General features: G+C 40.0%; 2 protein-coding genes across 2 annotated transcripts in view; both read right to left on the bottom strand.

Annotated features, from left to right (window-relative positions):
- The window catches only part of ppp1r37 (protein phosphatase 1, regulatory subunit 37), a 51,209-nt gene extending 34,362 nt beyond the window's left edge, over window positions 1-16,847 (bottom strand). Inside the window, exon 1 of the mRNA XM_036149430.1 lies at window positions 15,053-16,847. Coding sequence (XP_036005323.1) covers window positions 15,053-15,809 — 757 coding nt within the window. The 5' untranslated portion in view covers window positions 15,810-16,847. The remainder of the gene's footprint in view (window positions 1-15,052) is intronic.
- A 5,336-nt stretch (window positions 16,848-22,183) lies between these two features.
- On the bottom strand, window positions 22,184-22,915 carry LOC118556129 (late histone H2A.2.2-like). Its single transcript, XM_036150345.1, has 2 exons — window positions 22,820-22,915; window positions 22,184-22,665 (listed from the first exon to the last, which is right to left on the bottom strand). The coding sequence occupies exon 2, from the start codon at window positions 22,656-22,658 to the stop codon at window positions 22,242-22,244; it is 417 nt and encodes a 138-aa protein (XP_036006238.1). The 5' UTR covers window positions 22,659-22,665; window positions 22,820-22,915; the 3' UTR covers window positions 22,184-22,241.
- Between the last annotated feature and the right edge of the window lie 1,317 nt (window positions 22,916-24,232).

The raw sequence follows: 24,232 nt of genomic DNA, 5'->3' as shown, positions 1-24,232 counted from the left end.
GGCTTAATGTCTTTAACGACCGCCCATTACTAAGGGGTGGACCTGTTTCTGTTGAATTTGAATGTTATCTAAGCCATTACAAGGCCTTTGTTTGGGCAGTAGTATAAAGCTTGGTACTCATCATTACTCTAGACCTTTTGAATTGAGAAAGCTTCCTGGAGAGGAAGCGAAACGTCTTCAACTACGGAAAACAAGTCCAGTTGCTTTGTTTTTTTACTTTTTTTGGAATGACCATGACCTGGATGACTGAGAATCTTCACCAGCATTTAGTGTCTACTCTTCCTTATGACAAATAAATCAAACCCAAGAAAAAACAACAATATATGCAACCAGTCCATTTGAAAAATGTTTTGGTCTGTCAAGTGGATGAAACGCGCCCGAAAGCAGATAAAATCTCTGTCTGTATATGATACAAGACGAGACGTTTAGGCGTGTTGATACGTCCGAGAAGGAGAGACGTCTCTGCTCTAACCCAGAACACCTCCGACAGGCCACACCTGCACGGTCTGATCTGATCGCTGCTGGCAACTATCCACAGCGCAACAGCCGAGCTGCCTGGGGACGGCTCGCTGTGGTCTGAGCAACAACACCTTGTAGCCTGCTGACGCAACTGTTAGAACCACTGCTTCTCAAATCTGGGTTTGCCAGTTTAGTACAAATACAAACATTTTGTGAAACGTGGACCACGGCAAGCCAAATTCACAATAATGCTTGTTAAAAAGAAAAGGAATTAAGTCAATAAGGCGAAAACTACTTCCAGTAAACACAAGGATGGATAAAGTTTAAAGGAAACCGGTGTGATTAAATCCAGATGGTCTCGGTACGGCCACAGACCTGTGTCCTAATGACAGAGTAATGCAAATGTGCCATATAATCCACACCTGCAGATGAATGGCATTTTACAGACTCGTATAAATGGCCTAAACTCTGCTTCAGGGGGTAGCTGAAGAATGCACGGCCTCCACCTGGTATGCACGAACACACAAACAACCTCTTGCATGAGAGCAAAGGATACAAAGGATAAGTTGAGTCGGTTTAAAAGATATTCCACCTAACTCTATCAGGATCAAAATCAAACACGGGACTGTGGCTATGGTGCATCGTTCCACTAAAATGTTCTACTAAAATGCAGAATAATTTGGCACACATCAACAGTAATCGTGTTTTTTTGTGTGGTTAAATTATCACAGGCATAATATAAACTAGGGATGGACATTATCATATACTGGGAAGAAAAAAACTAGCACTGAAGTAATAATGATAAACTGATAAGTATGGTTGGGATTGTTACTTTTGACATTTGAAATTATTTTCTTTAAAAAAACTCCTGCGTTTCCGTTTTAACGTATGATGCAACGCTATTATTGTGTGCCTTTTAGCAGCACGGTTGAGAAGCTCAATGTAACAGGTGTTAGAAACAACCACCTGGATAAGTTTTACTTGTTGAAATGATGCATTTAAAGCCAAAAAGGTTGGGATGAATCTGTCATAATCTGTCAGGTTTGTATCATAATCCCTATTTCAAATATGAAAGTTTTTTCACATAAGATTTTTTTTAATTATATGATTAATTAATTCAAATGTGGATTTGATCTCTATGGAGGAATTCTGTCCCACACTTTACAGAATTGTTTTAATTCAGCCACATTGGGGGGGATTTTGAACATGGACAATCGGTATAGATCATATTCTAGACTTTGACTAGGACACTCCTAGCTCTTTTTTTGAACCGCTCAGAGACAGACCTGCTGTCGGCTTTGGATCTTTTATTAAGTTTGTCTTAAACTTATGACGCCACATTTTTCTTTATGGTTTTCTGGTACAGAGCAGAATTAATGGCTCCATCATTTACAGCAGGCCTAAAGCAGCGAACCAGACCAAGATCCTCACATTACCACCACCATATTTGACCGTTAGTAGAATATTAATTTGTGTTAGCTTTAGATCAGATTTAGTGGGAAATCTACCATCCAGAAAGATCGACTGTTGTCTCCTCAGATCACAAAATATTTGCGCAGAAGTCTTGGGGATCATAAAGATTATTTTTGGTAAATGTAAGATGAGCCTGTTCTTTCGCCCAGGGGTGGTTTTGAACTTACAACTCAACCACGGATTCCATTTTTGTTTAGTTCTTATTACTAAATCATGAACACTGACCTTAAATGAGGCCCATGAGGCCTGCAGCAAGGCTGGGTGATATGACCTAAAATCAATATGACAATATATTGACTAGTTCGCCTCGGTAACGACAAATGGACAATGCTCCACGTTGTCTCGACTTGTCACCGCTCTCACTGGGATTTGCTGCAGTAGAAATAGCTTTTTGAAAACCTTTCAGACTAATTGGTTACACAGAACACATTTTTAAATAAAGGACCAGGTTAGTTTGGATTTGTTGCCCTTCATAAATAATTTGAAAACCTGCATCTTGATTCCTTATGTTACAATATGTTTGGTCTGAAGCGTTTAAGAAAGAAATCTTAACGGAGTAAATACTTTCTCAAAGCCGTTTCTATCAGCTCTTTCCAGTTTATCCAGAGACAAATAAGGGCACAATAGGAAATGACCCAGCTTTTGTAAATCCACTCCTACTTAATTCGCACTCTGGGTATTGCAATTCACCCGTTTTCTAAAAATACGCTGTTCCCCTCAGATTCTGAGAAAGAACGTGTTTAAACAATACCTCCAACGAATGCTGCGACGCACTGCGTTGCGTATTATGACCCTTGGACCTGACTCTGGTATTTCCTCGTGTCAAGTAGCTTCTGTACCGCATCTGTACGAAACCAGAACCAGCTGGGTTAATGTCCCAGGGTGAGGAAAAAACAGCTGGCAACGGTCATGAATTTTACATCAATTACTTAACCTGAATAACAGGCAAGGCCGTAAACAAGTAGGAGCACATGTAACATGAATGAGAGTGCAAAACCGACGTGACCCACAAAGCCCTTCTGCCAACTTACACACCTTAACTGTCTTGTGTCTAGGGCATGAAGCGAGAATGCAATCATTTTAAATATTATTAATATGGATGTTTTGCCTTTAGTACAGTGTGACTGGCGGTCAGATTTGACTGCTTTTTTCACTAAACCACTCTACTGTGACAGCTGAAGCATGAAAATCCTATGAATCAATTGTTCTCTGGGCCGATGAAGAGGGCCGGGTTGTTTCTTTTTGAAGAACATGGTCTTGCTACAACAAGGGAGTCCCGCAAGCTTAATTTTTTGTTTTTTTTTAATAAAAGATACAATACTATGGAGCATATTGTAGTATATTAACATTTATGTTCAATACCAAAGTTTAACTTGGCAGTGGTTACAACTAACTTGTTTCTGTCATATTCGATGCTGGAAGAACTTTAAACTGAAATGCTTGCTAACTCGATATGCTTGCGTTTATTTGACGTTGACACGCGTTTTTTTGTTGTTGCTTTCTCGCGTGCATATAGTGAATGGCAGGGAAAAACAGGCAAAAACACATGAATACTTTGAAACGAGAAGCGACTTCACCGACGGCGTCTAAGCAGACCCCCCCGCTCCGCACAAAACTTGTTCCGGCCGCCAACTCACCGCCTCGCCTAAGCAAATTCATGCGGGAAACACCGCCTTCCGCATGTCGGCTTTGTTTTTTTCCGGCCAGCACCTTTCTTACTCTGAATCCGAGGTTTGGCTGACAGCGAGGTTATTGGCGCATTATCGCCACCTACTGTTCTGATTCAAACCCCTACACCGCAGCAACAGACCTTCACAAAATAAAAGCATGTGAGCAACATGCGTTAATGCGCGTTAAAGAAAATATCGCCGGTAATAGTCTAATGAGTTAACGCAAAATTAACGCGTTAACTTGCCCAGCCCTAATATTAACATTTCAATGCACCGATATGCCCATTTTATTTTTACACATTAAAAGCACACATTCAACATTCTTCTGTTACGTTTTTCACTTAAACTTTTTGTCCTGTGTTGTCAGTATTTTCACTAGGATGAGGTTTCCATATATTTTTGTGCTTTTTTTTTCATTGTAAAAGTCTTGAATACAGCAATTCAAGTCTTGCATTGGAGGTTAGAGTAATAATCTAACAGGACAGTTAAAAAACCCATCAGCTAAAAGTGAAAGAAATGCCCTTTAAGGCCTTAGAACAGAAGAAAGCTGCAGTCGAAGCCCTCAACACCTCCCACACATGTCAACATAGACTGAGCTGCACTGTGCCGACAGTGCAAGAATCGTCTGCGATACCAGGATATATATGTGATACCAGGACTGTTAATGCACTAAATGAGGAAAGCATTTGCATGACGTGGTATTAAGTGATATCATACGTTAATATATATATTTACAAAGTATTTTTATTCTGAAAAACACACAGATCTCTACTTCCATAAACTTTTTTTTTTATTAAATAAAATTCTTAGAGCACCTTAGCAGCAGAGATACACCAATCAGGTGTTTCCAGGCAATTTGGAGTAATTCTGATTTCTATTCCTACAGACAACATGTCAAATAGAACAAAAAGCATGGCTGCTGGCTCTTTGATAGAGTTACAACATACAAATGTCTCTAGCTTTCATAAGATGTTATGAAACGTATAAAAGGGCGTGTTCACCTGTGATGGAGTGGCGAGGTGTTCAGGGTACAGTCTGTAAGCTGGGAAATTTGGGTAACAAGCTGGTTCTGTAGGAACCCAAAACATTAATGGGCACAAAAAGAGCGCAGAATAGTTCATACGGGAATGAGTAACACTTTTGTCTCCCTCTATTGATCTTATACTTTAGTCAACGTTAAAGATCAGAAGCCGCCGATTAACTTTAATCCCCGTCTGATTTAACAGCTTTTAATATAATGGTCGTAATTGTCCATCCTAATGGAGGGCTTTGTTACACTTATCAAGATTTGCTCTGCTGTGCAGCAGCCTTTCTATAAAGCAAGAAAAAGCAGTAGTGCGTTTGTGGACAAGCTTCCCATCTAATCAAATGCTTCACCAACAACCATCAATTTGAACAAAGTACAAAATAATAGAAAGAAAATGCTCCCTCTCCCAGCTACTGAACCGACATTTTTACGAAAAGCCTCTGAAGAAATGTTAGAACACCTAAGGGGCCTAATTACTTCATTATGAAGTTCTTCAAAAGGTGCTTGATGTTTAAGCCAAACCTCAGGGGCCCGTAGCAGCATGAAAGTCTTGCCTTTTAACAAACTAAACGGAGTTAACATCTCACCTTCCCTCAAAGGAAGCTGTCAGACGCAGTTAAAGCCAGACAACTCAATCGAATGGCAGCATTTATGAGCGGAGCATAACCGTACGTGCCTATAGCTCGCATTTTGACCCAGCTTCAGCCCGCTTGAGGTTTGCTTCAACCCAACCACTTTTCTACCTTTGTTCCTTTTTGCTTGACAGACATGAAACTAGTGCAACCAAAAATGGTGCAATTCTGTCACCACAGTCAAACAACAGAGGGTAAACAAGCAAAGGAAAAGCTTGACTTGTCTGCAGAAGACTGAAAGAAAACAACAATGATCGTCCTGCAAAGAGACGCTTTGGAGGGCTCAATGGCAGCAAAGTAAAAAAATATAGCCTTTTCATTTTAAGTTACCAAATGGTGTTCAGACTTTTATCAACAAGTTTTTAATGCACATTTATCCATCCCTGCAATTAATGTTGCATGCTCTCATATATATTCTGTGTAAATGCAAATACTACATTTTTGTTACCCTGTATGTCCGGCGCAACATTTCTCCAACGGGAGATTAATAAAGAATCGTTGACTTCCCTTTGACTCACATTGTAGCCTATTTTTAAATCTGTTAGATTTGCATTTTTGCTTTCCCTGGCAAAGAGTGACAGCATTTGTGATCCGATCAACCGGCCAAAGATCGATTCAAACTAACTGTCTCTGACAGAAGATCAGCCGGTCAAGAACTCCCAATATTTTATGGGAATAAAAGACGTTCTAGTTGTGTATTCAAGAAAAAAAAAAAAAAAAACAGAACATTAGGTACATTTATTTGGTGCACAAATAAGGATTTGTGAAGCATATAATAATAAGGAACCTGTTGCCCATTTCATAATTTGTGTCCAATGTTTATTGAACCTAAACAAATTGCACAACATTAATTGTATTTATTCTATACTCCTAAATCAGAATCGGTCAGTAAAAGCCTGACTGGATCATCCTTCACAGCAAGTTCTGCACGACCCGACGTTATAAAAAAAAACAAAAAACACAAAGCGCAACGTCTAAAGAGGGGAACTCCGCCACGCTCCGGTAGGTTACGCCTGCTCAGCTGCAGTCTGCACAGAAAGGCAGCAGAGTTTCCAGCAGAGAATGTTGTTGTCTTAACACAGTGACTAGCAAGCTTCTCATTTTCTACCGACATCTAGCAGCTAATACGAACCCCCTGATGACTGGCACCTAAAACCATTGAGGTTGCAGGTATGGGACGGGATCACCTTGAGTTGACTGCTGCATTTATAAAACTAGACGACAGGAAGCCACAAACAGTGTTGACTGATTTGTCACAGACCACAGGCAGGAACAACGCCAAATCAGCAGGGCTTGCAATACAGTGTACATTGCTTCACACATGTGGCCTATATGCACACTCAATGCTTACATGGAGTCCTAATATAGATGTGCAAAAAGCCAGAAAATTAGAGACACAATCCAAGCTTTAATTCTACCACATTTATAAGAAGAGCTGAGACGTTTCTTTAATTATACTTAAAAAAAAAATAATCATGATGTGGCACAGATGTCCACTTGTTTTAGCCACTGGCAGCTAGACAAGGATCCATGTTTATTCACCACGCATTGAGCGAGAAGGCAAAGGAAGTGGAAAAAAAACAAAATGCTCCAAATATCACTGAACTCCAGTAAAGAGTACCATCTAGAGAGTTCAGGGTCTCCGTAACAAGCAATAGATGCAACCTACATGCTAACTATAATTATTATTATTATTATTATAGTACTTATTTAACCGTTTATCTGGGCATGAAGCAAACACCACCTCTACCCTACCCTCGAATGGGATTTTAACTGGAACAGTGTGCATGGACAAAACTAGTCTAAGCATCTCAGTAAGAAACACTCCACTCCACTCCAGTAATCATAAAAAGGCGTCTCTGAATCAAAGCTTTATCCCAAACGTTTCATGGGCATATTTTTTAACAAACAGCTGTAGATATAAATGAGAAACGGCTGGAAAACAACCTACTGGAATACATAAAAGTATAATTATAATGCAACATGGACCATCTTCATATAAACAATATAGTCTAATCTTATATCTATATAAAAAAAAAGGCACAATATTTTTTAAAATCTCGATATATTTCCTAGCTCTACTCCACATCATGAACTGTTTGAAATCACAGGAGATTTCAAATAATCTGGTGGACTCGACCAATAAACTGGACGTGGGTAATCCCAGCTTCTTTCAGAAAGATAATTATTCATAACACGCAACATGGGCAAACCCAGACAGAAATGGTTCACCAGACACAAAAGAGGAACCAGGACCTTAAGCGACCTAGAGACAAACGCAAATAACTTGCGCGTTTGTCTGCATGCTCCAACTCTGTGAAATGTTATAGGAGACAGTTCAGCGCTGTCCTATTGGCAAAGAGGGCTTTAATTAAGTATAAAAAAAACCCAGGAGAATAAATAATTGTGCAAGAAATAAGGTTATTTTTTTACAGAGTTATTTCCTATTAAATAAAATAAAAATTCAAGGCTGGATCTCAACGACTGCACAGTAATTTTAATTAATCAGTCAACCAAGATGCACCACAGGGTATTACATCTTTCAAGCAAAAATGAGGGAGTGTTAGTATTTAAACAAAAGCAGTACCAGTCTCTACATCCAGACTTCAGTGTGGGAAAAAAAAAAAGCCTCGCTTTCCTGTGCGGTCCTGTTTGCTGTCATTTCACACCGTCGTGTTGTGTTGCGTGTTGTGGCAGCAGCGTCATTAACACAGAGCAGCCAGCTGACTGGTTTCTCAAAAGTGTGGCAAGAAGACAAGAGCTCAGCGTTTGTACCAGGTTAAAAAAGAGACACAATTCTGATATAACAATTATAATAAATCACGCAATGATTGTTTGCATGTAAGAAATGTGCTGTCGACTGACTGAAAGTGAAATTTCCACCAGAGTAATTACATGTAAACCCTCTGATTGTGATTTGCCTTACTGTAGGGAAATGACAGATTACATTTTTAAGACTGACAAAGTACAAAAAAAAACCCTGAAAATCAATGTTCAACAAATATCATGTAGTTTCTTGAACATATTATCTAGACCCAGCAATTGCAGGTGGGCATTAGATGTCAAAAAATATTAGGGGAATTTTAGCATTTAGCAATACAGCCCTTTTTTATGCCCATTAAAGGTTGTTTTTTTTTGTTGTTGCTGAAATAAACAGTAACTTTCTTGCTTGACGTTATTTTCTAAAGTTAAAAAGGATTTTTTTGAGCAATGTGCAGGCACCGCGGTCGTTTCTTGCTTGTGAGCGGCGCTGGAATGAGAGGAAAGAGCAAGGTATTCCTGTTTGACGAGGACATAAAGTTCAGACGCGACGACAATACCAACAAGGAGCACGTGACCTCGCTCTGTAACGAACTGTGTTTTAATGTCACGGTGAAAAGAGCTACTAAGTCAAAGGGCAGGGTTCAGCAGCACGCAAACAGACACATGCCCGCTTTTTTAATTTACAAGATAAAAGATGCGTGTGCTGCTTGCTTAGGCAGGCAAATCAGCAATCGGAGCAAATAAGAGACAACCAGGAAGGCTGATATTATCAGGAGGTGTTTTTGTTCAACAAACATTAGCAGACAGATCAGTAGCCAGATAAAGAATGTGTCTTGATTTTATAGGGAATTTATCAACAGTATGATGCAGCATTTGAGTTAGAAATTATTTCTTTTAAACAATGCACAAGCATGGCCTTATACAAACATTAATCGTTTTAATTACTGTGAATATCAAAACTACTAAAAATAATGACTACAAATCAGCCAATATAAAGGTAGGGATAATATGATCATATCTGCCTTCATTAAAAGGCATTACATTACAACATTTATTTTCAATTGCGTCATGATTCAGACTTACAAATAGAGAATGAACCCTCACTTAATTCAATGGTAGATGATTTGCATGCTATAATTTGCAGAACAATACACTCTTTTGACATTTAGCTCTGAGTGGCCAATAGATGACATAACCAGTCTGCCACAGACAGTTAGTAGGGATGTAAATCAGCTTTATGACAATAGCGATTTGTTTTGGATGACGATACGATATTTGTGGATATCACAAAGTCTTTTACGATTCCCGGTCGATATGATGCAATATCATCTGCCCATCTAACGCCATTCATTACATTGATTTTAACTCACACAAAACTCCAAATAGAATTTGACCATTTTATTTTTGCCTGGTTCATTTCAAAATAAAGTTGCATCTTAAAAATGACGATATGGATCGATATTTTCATTTTGCATCGATGTAATTGGATCATTAATCATTTCATCCATTTACCGATGTGGATCAATGTATTGTTACACCCTTAATAGTTACCTTAATGACGGGTCGTCCTTCTTTAGCTTCCACACCAACACTGTCTGTTCTTTTACAATTTGCAAATGCATTGAAAAATTCAAATGTGGCTGTTTAGAAATACTTCTAAGAGTTTAGCTGCTATCTTTCAGCCAATTGAAGAGCAGAGTACAGGTACAGGTGAAAGAGGAGCAGCGCGGTGTGGCTTTAAAATTGCATAAAACTGAATTTCCATAGCAATGGTACGTTGGGTCACTTTAGAGGCTCTGAAATGTATATTTTTATGCTGGAAAACAGCTTATTCTCAAGTGAAAGATCTATATTTATGTCTAAGTTCTTTTGTTTTCCTAAATCAGTCTAAAACCAAGCATTGTAAAAATCCATTCAAATAAAAATGTACATTTAAATAAAATGTATTTAAAATTCATTCTATTTTTGTAAAAAAAAAAAAAAATTGCATATCAATATGTAAAAGCCTGGAAGTAAAAAAAAAAAAAAAAAAAAACACCCATCTTACTTTAGGGTCTCTTTATTAAATGTTTTTTTTTCATTTTGTTTTATTTAGGGTCTCTTTATTAAATGTTTTTTTCATTTTGTTTTCTTTAGGGTCTCTTTATTAAATGTTTTTTTTCATTTTGTTTTGACTATTGTGAAAAAAAAAACACTAAACATAAAATGCTGTAATTTTATGGCTGTGATCATGAGTTTGCTTCAGTCTAAAATTAGTAACCTTTCCTAGATTTTCACCCCAGTTAAACATTAAGTTTGTAGCCTGTAGGCCTGAGAGCTTTACTACTTGGCTATCAATGTAAAAGCTTTATTTGCATTGCAAATAGCTGGACTTGATTAAAAAAAAAAAAAACAAAAAAAAAAAAAACAACCTTTTCTGTGTTTTAAAAATTGTATTTAGCATTTTAATGTGGTAACATTATGGTTTAGTTCTTTGATGGTTTGCACCGGCACTGTAAGCTTTACCTAGTCTGATACGAGCGGCTTAGCAAGGTGAAAAAACTTGGGAAGACGTGTGGAAAATGACGGGGAACTATGCAGCGCAGGGAATTCCAGGAATCTCTGAATATGGTGCAGTATTTGCTCTGGCCTGCAGAACTAACAACACAAAATCAAAAAAGGAAAACTCCCCAGACTACGAGGCAACTCAAGGAAGTATCCCCACATCTCACTTTCCTTTTAGGGACAAAGTCTACGGCAATTTCTTCCCGCGGTAATGTTGTTTGTTGGCCTTAACACCGCTTAGACCCACATGTTGCATGCTTGTTGATAGCACAGAACCTGGCAACAAAGCAGGAAACAAGAGCACCAAGAGGACACGGAAACTCGACACCCCACCTGCTTCCTTGTGTTCCCCCCAGAGAGATGTTTCCTCCCTAAAACAGTGTACTAAATGGCAACCTAGATGCAGTTTACTCCTTTCAGGAACCCCTTTTATGGTTAAAAGCCACATTTCTGCTTTTCTTTAAATTCTACATATCCATCTAACTTACAGAAGAAACTCACTGTGAATGAAACTAAAGTCTGGTATGTTTCTGATGGATCGTTTAGGAAGAGGAGGGGGGGGGGACACCATCCAAACACTTTAATTAGAACAGATCTGAACTTTATCTTGGAAATAGTCGGACTTGAACAATAAAAAAAGGAAAGATTTTGGGTGATCTTAGGCTACGTTCACACTGCAGCCTGAAGTTAGATTTTCTTTTTGCCCATATGGCAATCTGACCTGGATCTGATCTTTTCATGACAGTCTCAACAACACAGATCGGATTTTTTCAAATGCAACCCAGGCCACTTGGATATGTGGTCCTGAATCCAATACATATCTGATCTTTTCAAATATGACCTGTGTCTGTACGGCCAGGTCGCATTTATCCGACCTGTACGTCACTGATACTCGACAAACGTTACTATTCTGCGTCCTGCTATGCAGAAGCGGGAAGAAAAACGACACCCATAGCGGACAATAATGAGGAGAGCAGTCAGTGGAGGGAAAGCTCTGGTTAGAAAAGAAATTAAAGATTGCAAAACGCGTTCAGTTCACACAGGAGATCACATACAAGTTGCATATATTCGGAAATGTGAACGACCATGTAAAAAAAAAACAGATTTCATGAAAAAAAATAAAAAATAAATAAAAAAAAAGGCCTGCAGTGTGAATGTAGCCTAAGAGTTTTTCGTCTTTGCGATGATGTTCGTTGTGAAGGAAAACCCGTATCAGCTTCTGCATCTTCCTGCCTGTCACGCCACCTGCTCTGCAGTCTCCTGACACGAGTCATTACAGTTTATGACAAAGGAAACTAACTTCATCAGACAGAACAATTCCCTCTGCAAGTTTTCTGACGGTTAACCAGTAAAGCTCTAAGATATGGCATTAAGCAAATAATGACATTAAAACATGCTAGCATTGGCCTGACACTTCAGCAAACGGCCCCACAGACAAAACATCACCAGACCGTGGGCCGCATGCGTCCACTACGAGAAATCTCTAAACACCAGAGGTTGTCCTATTTTGGAAAAGTAAATGGAAAGTGAGAACGTCTGCTGTATTTACACGACATCTTAAGGATGCACTCATGGATTTCACATTCCGCATGAAACGCAGGCGGGACATTAGGCGACCGGCTTTGCAGCCGTCAGCTGACTTTCTGCCTTCGTATCAAAACTCAATCAGGAGGAACTTTGGAACTTAAACAAACGGCGAGATAAAGGTGTTTCGATAGAACAAAAATCTGGAGCTACGGTCCTGTGTGGGAGACGTTAAGCTGTTTGTCGTGTGTTTCACAAGGCCCAGAGACCTGGTTAATGGGGTGGACTTCGCTCCCCTCCCCCGCAAACTCTGGCACACTGATCCATATCGCATGATATGGACCGAAGCTGCAAAAGCAGCACGGCTATTTACATTTATTTAACATACTATAGCCTGCTAGAGCAGAATGTACAGTAGCAAGCAGCTTTGTGGGCTTCAATTGATTAGAGAATGGATTGGTTTTTCTGAGTACCCATTTGATTATTTAAAACACATTATTAAGTGTTTTTCTCAAAGTTTGGGGGGGGGGGGGTTACAAACAAACTGTAATTGTGACGCCATCAGCAGTATACTCAACACCGCACGCAATCTTCTCAGACTGCAGACAACTATTTAACCACTGTGTGTCCACGGCAGCCTGTGAGCAGAAAACTTGTTTATTTTTTCTCAGATTAGGGCCTACGAAGGCTGTTCTGTGAATTTTGTCGACCCCAGACGCAGGAAGGTGTGAGTCACACACATTTCCAGCTAGTTCTGTGCTCCTGTCTGGGAAAGGAACAGCTACCCAAAATCCAAAGTTAAAAAAAATAAATAAACAACAACAACAAACAAGACCTTGTAAGAGCTGTAAAACATAAAAACAAAAACGTTAAAATGAAGCCAAAGCACCTGATAGAAAACAATTGAATCTCAGATAAAAAAAAAATACTTGTTGAATAGGTGTTATGAAGCTGGCCTTTGCTGTAACAGGGTGCTTGCTCTTTTTCCAAATTAAAATTCCAGACTTTTTCAAAACTGATATTTTTTTTCCCCAAGACCTTAACTTTATGTACTTGTATACTTGTGTGCCTACTGCCTACTTCATTGGTTGAGATTGTACAAACTGTGTTTATTAGAAATGTTAATTTTTATAGGCTAGTATTTATTGAACAAATGCATTATTCACAGTAAATTATGCTTTTACTGATGAAAACGTTTCAAAACATGAAAATCACAAGTACATGAATTTCACATCAAACAAGTGTTTGATTCCATTAGGCTAATACAGTACGTGACCAGTTAGTAAAATTATGGTTTTATAGCCTACCTTCCTATTTCTCATTTCACAATGCCTTTGAGCATACTGTAAAACTCTACCATACATTTTTTCTCCCCCATACTTTATTAAGACTTTCACACAAAATTCAAGACTTTTCAAGGTCTGGAAAACAGTGTTTCAAAATTCCATACTTATTAAGACTTTCAAGACTTGCGCAAGCACCCTGTGTAAAGCTAAACACTGGCTTCGTTATGCGTCAAAGCAGAGGCCGCGCCACATTCTCAAGAGTTTCCCAAAGTGTGCGCTCGCTGAACAAACAGGAACCTACTGTGGTAAAAAAAAAAAAAATGGCACGCCTCAAGGAGTGGAGGGATTCACTCAATGCGCTCGCAGGCCTGCGCCGGTACGGAGTTCTGCTCGGGCTATTCAGAGAGCGGCAGAGCCAGAAAACCAAGTATGTCCTCTCTACCTGCTGCAAGCTGTTTAAAGAAGGGGCGAGGGTGAGGGTGCTGCCTGAGGATTAAACAGGAGGATTGACAATGCAGCAGCTTGGAAGAGAGACACAAAGGACTTGTTCGCCGTAAGACTCGCACATTAACACACCTCTTGAGAATGAATGGCAACGTTCATCCGCCCGTCACAATTTTAACGGACACGGCGAGACGCGTCGAGGAGCGGTTTGAACTAGTGCCGCGTGGTGAGAGCAAAACGTGACAATATTGATAATAAATAACCCGCATCATCTTCTCTTAGGCTTCTTTTACACCACAGCAATCGCCCACCCACTCTCCCCGAGCTGTCCGATCTTATCTTAGTCACCAGAATCTGGATCAGTAGAGGCCATAACAGACAGCGAAAGTCCACCCAAATCTATCTACATACCTTAGGATATTACAGCCGACCTAACATGACTTACATCTAAGTAGCTTTGCAATTGTGGTCGGAGATACTGGACGGCTCTGTTTTAAGCCGGATGTTTGCAGCCATGGCAGGGCCTATTTGACTATACCCTATGGAGTATATGCAAAAAACAAATGTCACCTGGAAACGCATGACTTAAAATAATCTATCCAGAGTCAATTTTTCCCGTTCCTGCTAAAATAGAAAATATGAATTATTGCAGGTAATATCTAATATTTTGATAAACAGATCCATACAAACATGTAGGCTAAACACTAGATTTAGCAGTAGCTCTCAACTGTGCCCTTAGGAGCGATGAGCAAAGCGCCTTTAGTTTTCACAGTGGATGTACGAATGTTTTTAAGCATCTGGAAATATTTTCAAATGGTCAAATTTGTCTTTTTTTTTTCAGGGCAAAGTGTAGCGGCCATTTTTCAGCCAGCTGACTGGCAGTGTGGAGCAAAAGGTGGGGGAGGGGAAGGGAGGGCGCAGCTTTACTCCTATTTAGCTGGAGAAACCATTGCACTTATGTAAACGATGGCGTGTTACAGCGGCTAAAGGGAAAAGCTGGTTATTTTCTAATTATGTGTTAAAGTCCTTAAAAAAAAAGAAAGTGATCAAAACTGAAATAGTCCGACGGGATCTCAAAGAAGAACCGAAACTGGTAAAAAGGCCAGGAACGGACCTGTCGGTGCATCTTGAATCCCCTAGTGAACCGACACGTTCAAAACTGTCTTAGCAGAAGCACAAAAAAAAAAAACAGAAAGTTAATTTACACATGCAGAAAACGACAAGTATTACCATGTCTCCAGGGGTCCTTCGGCTCCACCGCTCCGGAAACAATATCCTCATCTGATGGAAACGTCACCCTTTTTCCACTCTGTCTCTGCTTCTCCTCCCCCTCCTCCACCAAGGGATACAGTCCCGCCGGATCGGCGGCGGACGCCTCGGCCTCCGTTGCGCTCGCCTGGCCATCTGCCGTCCTGCCAGCTCGGACATCCTGAGGACTGGACTCGGAGTCCAAGGCGTTATCTGAGATCGACGCAACGCTCGCGGATTCAGCCTCCAGCACCCCGGTCTCGTCGAGGCTCAGATCCACCCCGATGTCCATGTCCACGCCATCGTCCCCTACCTCGGGGTCAGCTTTTGCCGAGTGGCTGTCCCTTCCCTCCTTCATGCTCACCACCTCCTCCTCCTCCTCCTCCTTAACAGTCTTGTATTGCTCATCGTTAGACGAGATCAAGTCAGTGGGATTATCAACAGCAGGGGGGTCCGGGGCAACACAGCTCTTTTTGTTTCCGTTGACCTCATCGATTTCCAGTGTGTCTTGTGCCTGCAGGTGACCTTCCTCAGCAGTCTGGAGATTGTCAGTGAGTTGGGGCATGATGTAGGTCTCAGAGGCCTCTGTGGGAACGCTGGTCTGCTTCGGGGAGTCGGTCATCAGCTCAGAAATGCGAGGGGTGACCCCTTCTGTGCTGTTGGTAGTGTTGCGATCATCGTCCACGTTGGCTTTTGTCTTGACATTACACACATCTAGACGCTGCTCTTGGAAATTCATGTTTACATTTCAGATTGCTGCTCGACCTGAAACAGACTGGAGGTTTTGTCTCTTGCTTTAAAGCTGAGGAGAACCTCGTTTTGGTCATCCACTGGAAGGGGGGAAAAAACAAAACAAAACAGAGCTCCAGTGCGTGAGAAATGCCTATCTGCGCTCGTTTGGTTTCGTTTCTGGAGGTGACAAGAACACACTTCAAGAAACAACCGTCAACATGTGACTTTGCGATAAACACGAGAAAATAAAGTGCAATTTTTTTTGTTGTTGTTGTTGTTTAAATGTCATCAACAATTGTTTTTTTCCTGTGCAAAACGTCACCGTTGTCTTGATAAACTAAAGCAGAGAGCCTGACTACCAGCGGCCAGGTAAAAGGGGGCTAGATTCCTGCCGGTCCTGTCCCCTATTGCTCCGTGTGCGAAGCGCCGGAAGGCTCCTTGGTCGTCAACATGTCAGCGCCGGGAATAAACGGGGCCAGGCCAATCCACTGGAACCGACGGGTCGCCCGGTGGAGCTTACGGGGACCAAGTCATCAACGTGAATTACAGCGAGCTAACGCGGCGGCGGCTGCTAGCTTTGCTAAAGTTGTTGTCCAACAACGACGTCCAGGCCCGAGTGCGGCGGCACGCCTGCTTCTTCACGCCGACCCGCCAGTTTCTCCGGGTTCATTCTTCCGCGACGAGAAGAAGAAGAAATATACTCCCTCCGCAGCTCGTGGTCTCACCCTCTGTCGTGGCGCAACTCTCTCTGCTCGCATCACAGCCCCTTCAGCCAGCGGCGGCGGCGGAAAAAACAGGCGTCACACTCCGAGCGGTGGACATGCCTCGGTGGCTAAGCTCGGCGCTCAGGAAACGTGCCTGGACGGCCGCTGCTTACTGTCGGGAGATTACGGGTCGCGATATTCCCACCATTCGGCTCTCCGCGGTATCCCCGGCTCCGGGAGGAGTCAGCTGAGCCTGCTTTTTTTTTTTTTTGCTCCAACGTTCTCCTTCGCTAGCCTGTTGAAGTCCAACAACTGTTTGTTGTGCACTCGTCCTACGTCAGCACGCACACGAGGCACGTTAAGGCAACGCGCCGGTATGGCAGGCAAATGTATCACATAATAGACAAACCGCAGGGCCGCTAGAAGTAATTTTGAACAGGGGGGTGCTGTGAAGTTTTTTTTTTTTGGACAAAAGACCTGTGAGCCTTTAGGCCTATTTAAAATACAACAAAAAAATAAATAAATAGATTGAGATTCACTACTTTATTGTCAGTTGCATACACTTCGGTGCACGCAACCAGGGGATGTAACACACGGACATCATCAGTTCTCAGGTGAATCAGGCCCGTATTAAGACAATGTGGTGCCCCTGGGCACTATACCTCATTTATTTATCATTTATTATTATTGTGACATCAGTGTTCACAAAACGAATAATGCATGGTCTTTCAACAATTTCAAGTAAATAATATAACAATTTATGAAAAATATATTTTTAAAGCATGTGTCATATGGTGCCCCCCCCCCCCATGGCACCAACCATGGTGCCTAGGGGCACCATGGTTGGTGCCCCTAGGCACTGGCCCACTGGCCCTTATGGATAATCCGGCCCTGGGTGAATATATGCGATCCTACAGATTCTGGCCCACGGCCTATTACTAGTCTGCTGCCACAAACTGGATAACTCTTTACTCGGCAACCACCAGCTTGCTTGACGTTGCCATGGAAACTTGCCATGAACTTGTGTTGATTAGGCCTTTTAATTAAATTAAAATCCGAATACATGTAATAGTAAAATAAAAAAAGTAAAAATAATTTCCCAAAATATTCGTAAGAAATTTATTAATTGTGCAAAGTATTTTTAATAAGTTTTTTAAAAATCTCCCTCTTGCCACTTTAAGGTGCTGCAGCACCCCCACTTCCAGCGGGCGTCACAAACGTCTGAAGGGAAAAAAGAACATTTACGAAAAGATTATCACCCACATGCGCAGTTGACGTGTCAACTTTTCCAGACGTCATGCTTCTGGAAAAATCTGTACTTTTTTAGTAGAATTTATATATAATGTACTCAAATACAAGGCAAATTTATTTGTATAGCATCAATCAACGTAATTCAACGTCCTTTACAGGAAAATGAGGGAAGTGAAGAAAAAAAAACATTTAATAAGTGATACATTGAAATAATAACTATGATTTTAGCACTAAGTATAAAGAAACACCCGAATAAATAGCTCCCATGGGTGGCACAGTGGAGTTGCCTTGCAGCAAGAAGGTCCTGGGTTCAAATCCTGGCCTGCAAACTGCATGTAGTTTGCATGTTCTCCCTGTGCATGTGTGGATTCTCTACAGGGAGGGGTGTATAGTGGTTAGAGCAGGGCACTTGTGTCTGAATGTTCCCTGGTTTGAATCCCACAGATTTCTGGCACCCAGGACACAATGGCAGCCCAATGCGCCCTAAGAGAGATGGGTTATACGCAGAAGACACATTTCATTGGATTGTGCAAAGTTGCAACAACAATTAAAGATAAACTACTATGATTCTCCAGCTTCTTCCCATAGTTAAATGAAAATAAAATCACCTCTATGTTAATTCATCTCTCCAAATTGCCCTTAGGTGTGAGTGAATGTGTGTTTTTTTGTCCTGTGTGATGGACGGCCACTTGTCCAGGGTGTACCCCACCCCACCTCTCGCCCAATGATTCCAGGATATAGGCTCCCCTATTAAATTAAAATTCTACACAGGATATATCCTGTTAAGAGCATTTTTTTATTGCAAAAAGTATTTAAATTTTGCAATAAAAAAAAATTGAGGATTGGCACATAGGTTTTATTAGTAGAGGTGCAAATCAGTTATAAACATAACAGCGTTTATGTAAAATTGAACTTTACAAAATACTAATGAAAGGTACAGTTAAAAAACCTTCCAAAAGCAGAATGTAAATAAGAAAGGAAGGTAAAGTGGTGCAATGCACAAATGCATATTTATTAAATAAGTTTCAATTTTATTAATTCACGTGTCTTTGTTATAGAGGAAGAATGTACTCCAAGATATCTGAGACTAAACAGCCAATGCGCAAAATGATGTAGCCTCTTCAAAGTGAGCAAAGCTTTTAAGATGCTTAGACTGTTGACAGTGTTAAGTAAGAAAGCCATTCTGGATGTCTGATGTTTTTTGACTGGATAGAAAATAATTATTCATATGTGCGATGCATTTAAAGCGGAGCCAATAAAATATAATATGTAAGCTCAGACCTTAAATTATTTGTACATGTCTAGATTTGACTCTTTCTAATACATCTCTACCAGAGATTCTCTGGTAACACCCTGAGATATTTTTATTAGGAATGTTATCTTACAGACAACATTTTAAAGGTGTCTATAAATAGTTTAAATGTGATGTTAAGTGAAGCAATAATAATAATATAATAATAATAATAATAATAATAATAATAATAATAATAATAATAATAATAATAATAATAAATATAAAATAAAAATAACGCTTTTTGGTTTGATTATATGTTGTGATTACCTGCCGTACCTGATCGCTTAAAGCACCTCTCAGATGCAGTGGTCTGCAAGATTTTGTTGTTCCTTCGAAAATCTAAAAGAAAATATTACACACTATAGAAATCTTCTGAGAAATGTGCACTTACTTATTCAGCACTTATTAAGGGATGTGGAACTAAGAATTTATACAAGTACCAATTTCAAGCATTTATTTCTGTTAATTTTAATGATGCTAACAGCTAATGAAAAGTCCTAAATTTTGTTTTATCTGAAAATATTTTGTATATTTATTGAGTATTAGATACATCCATCAGAATAGGGAGTTCTGATACAAAAAGTATCTGCAACCTGTACAAAAGATGTATCCAATACTCAAGGGCTTCTTCTGCGTGATTAACTGCAGTGTCTGGGTAAGGAAACAATCAGGCTGTGGATCTGAGGTTGACCCAGGTTGCTTCGAAAGCAACCATTAACTTGACCCTTATCTTACTTAATGCTCCACTGATTGTTTATTGGGTGGCCAAACTAGGAGGCCAGCCAGTGATGGACTTTAAATGGTAAATGGAATTTACATATTCACATCAACTACTCAATGGGCTTTACACTATGGCCACATTCACCACTATGAAAATCAGCGGGCACCTAGGGGTTAAGTTCAATTGCATTACATTTTATTTATATAGCGCCAATTCATGATACATGTCATCTCAAAGCACTTTCCAAAGTATAATTCTATCAGATTAAACAGATTGGATCAGATTTTGGTCTAAACCTTTCAACTCTAAGGATTGCATCAAGCATGAAGTGATCTAAAATTTCCGATCGGCTGACTTTGGAGTTTAAAAAGTACAACTTGGCTCCCCAAACTTGACCTCAAGCAGACCTGATCCTGTGCATCCGTACTGTTCCAGACTCAGCAAAATTAATTTCCAAATGAAATGACAGCTTGTCCTTCACCTCAAAAGTAATATTTAGACTGTGAAGCTATCTGGGGCCGTACTCTCAGAGAGCTCCTATCTTAGCCTAAAAATTCCTGCCAGGGAGTTTTAGCTTTGGAGTGATTCAGATAGTTGCTGAAAGCAACTCTAAATCAGGAGACAACAGAAACTTTTATCTTAATGAGGAGGTGCGGTTGAAACCATTGTTAAGTGTGATGCTGTCTTCTATGAACTCTGATTGATGGATAAATAAAACAAACACACAAATATGCATCTTGTAATATGTGGAGGGAAATGAAATGACTAGATTGGATTGAGAAATGTGTCTCATGATGATGAAACTTAGCTAAATTAAATAATTGTCACAGCGCACTAATTGTAGAGACTTTGGAGAGCATTATCGATTATATCAATGTGCCTTTATCTCTATTTTTATGCAGCCTGGAAAGTGAGAAGTGCTACGTGCAGCAATCAAAAGCCAGAGAGGAGACGACATCACACACAGAGAAATCTGTATCTTGTCTAGAGTGTGCATTTGTTGATCTTATGGAGTTTTTTTCAAATTCTTTTAAAACGTTTAATTTTGAGAGAATTTTACAGACTGTAAATAATCTTGAGTTTCCCCAGTACTACATTGTTTGTACAATTGTCCACTTTTTATTCATGATTACATTTTTTCCAAGGATTTGTCAAAATTACATTATTAGAGCCACCTTTAACCCGTCTGCCAGCTGAAACAAATTAATTTCCCCTTGTGGAGGTGATAAAGTTTAGCTTATCCACATTCATAATTGTATGACTGTTAAAGTAAAGTAGTTCTGTGTAATTACGGTCCCTGATACTTTTACTCCTTAGCCCAGGTATGATGCTTCACATGAAGCATGTTATATCCCACATTCTGGATGTGGTACAGCAGATTCTGTCAATATTTCACTTGATGGTACAAGCAGTAAATTTGGCACAAATAAAGTATAGGAACTATTTAAGAAAAGCATGTTACCCAACTGTAAATTCAAGATTGCAACCAGTTTTCAAGATAGCCATCTTGTAAAATAGGAAAAAACAACAAAAAAAAAAACAGTTTTCAGTGGAGAATGTAAATAGAAACATCCCATTTATCCAAACGTTAAATAGAATGCATTTTGACTGGAAAATGTTTTTGACAGTTATATTCCAAAATGGTTTTCAGGATAGCGGTCAATGCATGACTCAAAATCAGTGCTTTCTGAGCCGTCTTACAAAATAATCAGATATTTCACAGCAACATCCTCAATCATTTGAGCTGCTTCAGCTAAGCTCTGTTACTTTATGTAAAAACAGTAATAAAGCAAAACCAGGGAACACTGGTTCCAACTGGGGGTGACAAAGATACAGAGGTCTGGCAAGTCTTTTGGATGACCCTTCAACCAATTGGCCATAGATCTTAGACAAAATGTGGCTGCGAGACCAAGCCATCATTTCAGCCTCAAATGCACACAGTTGTGTGCCTGCAAATGTGAGGATTAAATGACAAAGTCTGCACACAAATAAAATGTCCTGCTCCACATGTAAATGTCTTTGCAAAGGCATCATCCTACCTACAAGGAAGTGTAATACGTCTCATGAACCAGCTACCCCACCTCATACTGCTGAAATGCAAACAAACAGTACATGGCTCTATATTGACAGTAATTTGTTCAAAATATCAAAGTGTTTTGCAATTTCTGTCTTTAACAATTACAAATTTGTAAATGCAGAATTTACAAATTACTAACATTTCAATGTATAGAACATTGAAAGCATTGACATCAGTTGCGTCACCTTCCATATAGGGGATGTGAATAGGACAGTCACTTCTTAAAAGCCATAGCCCATGTAAACATATCATTGTAGTCAGAAAAGCTGCAGTCCAATACATAGACATGTGAAAACGTCTGAGGCTTAGACATTAAAGCACATCAAACAGTATATCAAGTTGATACATGTACAAAAATTTATTGCAAAAATCAGAATAAAGTTTAAAAACAGTTAAAATTCTTGAGATTGGACATCTTTAGTGCTTGAATCGTCCTTTGGAGCTTTGGTCCTCTTTGGGATGAGGGCTGCCTGGATATTCGGGATCACCCCACCCTCCGAGATGGTGACTCCTGCCAGTAGCGTGTTGAGCTCCTCGTCATTCTTTACAGCAAGCAAGAGGTGGCGTGGGGCAATGCGCAGCTTCTTGTTGGTCCGGCTTGCATTTCCAGCTAGTTCCAGGATTTCAGCGCAGAGGTACTCCAGGACAGCAGCGAGGTACACTGCAGCACCAGTGCCAAGCCTCTCTGCATAGTGGCCTCTTTTGAGCAGCCTGTGGATGCGGCCTACTGGGAAAGTGATTCCTGCTCTGGAGGAACGGGACATTGCAGTTTTTGGTTTTGATGCAGCTTTCTTTCCTCGTCCAGACATTGTAAGGCTGGGTTTGAAGAAATGGAGAAAAAAAACAAAAGGTCAGAAGACACTGAAGCTACATATAGCAGATGAATCCTAAACAGTTTGGAACAGATGCAAAACAGAGCCAACAATTTTAAAACCCCATCAAGTCATTCACTTAAACCCAGCTTACTCACCAGGAACCAGCACTTCCACAGGAGAGCTCAACTAAGAGGTGAGTCACAGAAAGCGTGTTTTATTTCAGCCAAGGTAATCAGTTGATTAATGACACCTGAAGACATTGCGTCAACCTCCTGCAAGCCTGAAGGAACAAAAGCAAACAAACAAAAAACAAGAACAAAACAAGTCAGAGTTAAATTCCTAATTTGTAAAAACTATATACTTATGCCAATAAAAGTAAATTATGTGGTACTGAATCTCTATGTAATGCAGCTACTGCAAATTAGCTGTTTAGATGTTTCAATTTCATGTCTTTTTTTTTTTTAACTTCAATGTGTTTAAAATTTGAAAAGCATCTAAACGTAGGACCAGAATTAAGGAAATGTGTGTTTGGCTGATTATTTTGTTGTTGTTTATTTCTACTTAAATATGCCACGTTTTTTTGGGGGGAAATACATTTGTGGATTGAACAGCAGAGTTGAGTAAGTGTGTTGAGTCTGAGAAAAATTTGCTGAATCCTCTCTGCCGAGGCCAAACAGCTTTTGGTAGAGGCAATGTTAATTCTGTCGGATGGACGGCATCTCCCTCACTGGAAAGAAAAGTTGTAGTGTTTTTAGTCTCAGTTCAGGGAGACGTCAAGATAAGATCCTGCCCACAGCGGACATCCCATAATTCTACTTTTAGGGACCAAATTCTATCTTCTAAGATGTCATCGACCTTTATCAGAGATTACATCCAGAATGTGGAGCGGCCTGCCCGCAGTCCTGACCTCTACCCATATAAACACAAGATGTATCAGTTTGGGCTGGCTGTTTTTCCAGAGTTACCAACACAACCACACTGGCTAACTTCTAAAAACTGCAGGCTGAGAATTTGGATGCTATCTCGCTGCAGTGTGTGAACAACACAAGAGGAAGAGGTACTAGACTGTGTGTGCGTCTCCCACACAATACAGATGATCCTGTGTATTAGATGAATTGTTAAATTGTCAATAATGTCCTGTATGTTAAAACTTCATCCAATTAAATAAGCAACAAGAACAATAAAAAAAAAAAGTCCACAGCATATAAGCTGTCAATCTGACAAGTAGATTGACAGTTGCATTTTTTTTTTAAATGTGGCACCATTTGGGGGAAGTAAACAGGGTTTCTGATTGGATTTACTGCAACTTAGAAACAACCAACCCTACACAATTTGCATTACTTTTTGAGCTAAGGTTACATTTAGTTCTTACTTTCAAAAGACTTCAGCGTAGTACATTTGCATGTGAAATAGGGTAATACATTTTTTGCACAAGATGGCTGCACATAATAATATGACCAGCAGATGGCAGCACTAAATCATAGACATCCACCTGAGTACACTCTCGTTTATATTATATTTTGTTACATTTGTCTTACTTAAGGGTCGATTACTCGTAAATTTATACT

The sequence above is a fragment of the Fundulus heteroclitus genome, chromosome 18, assembly GCF_011125445.2.
Source record: "Fundulus heteroclitus isolate FHET01 chromosome 18, MU-UCD_Fhet_4.1, whole genome shotgun sequence".
Classification (NCBI taxonomy): Eukaryota; Metazoa; Chordata; class Actinopteri; order Cyprinodontiformes; family Fundulidae; genus Fundulus; species Fundulus heteroclitus.
This window is presented reverse-complemented; position numbering and strand designations above follow the sequence as displayed.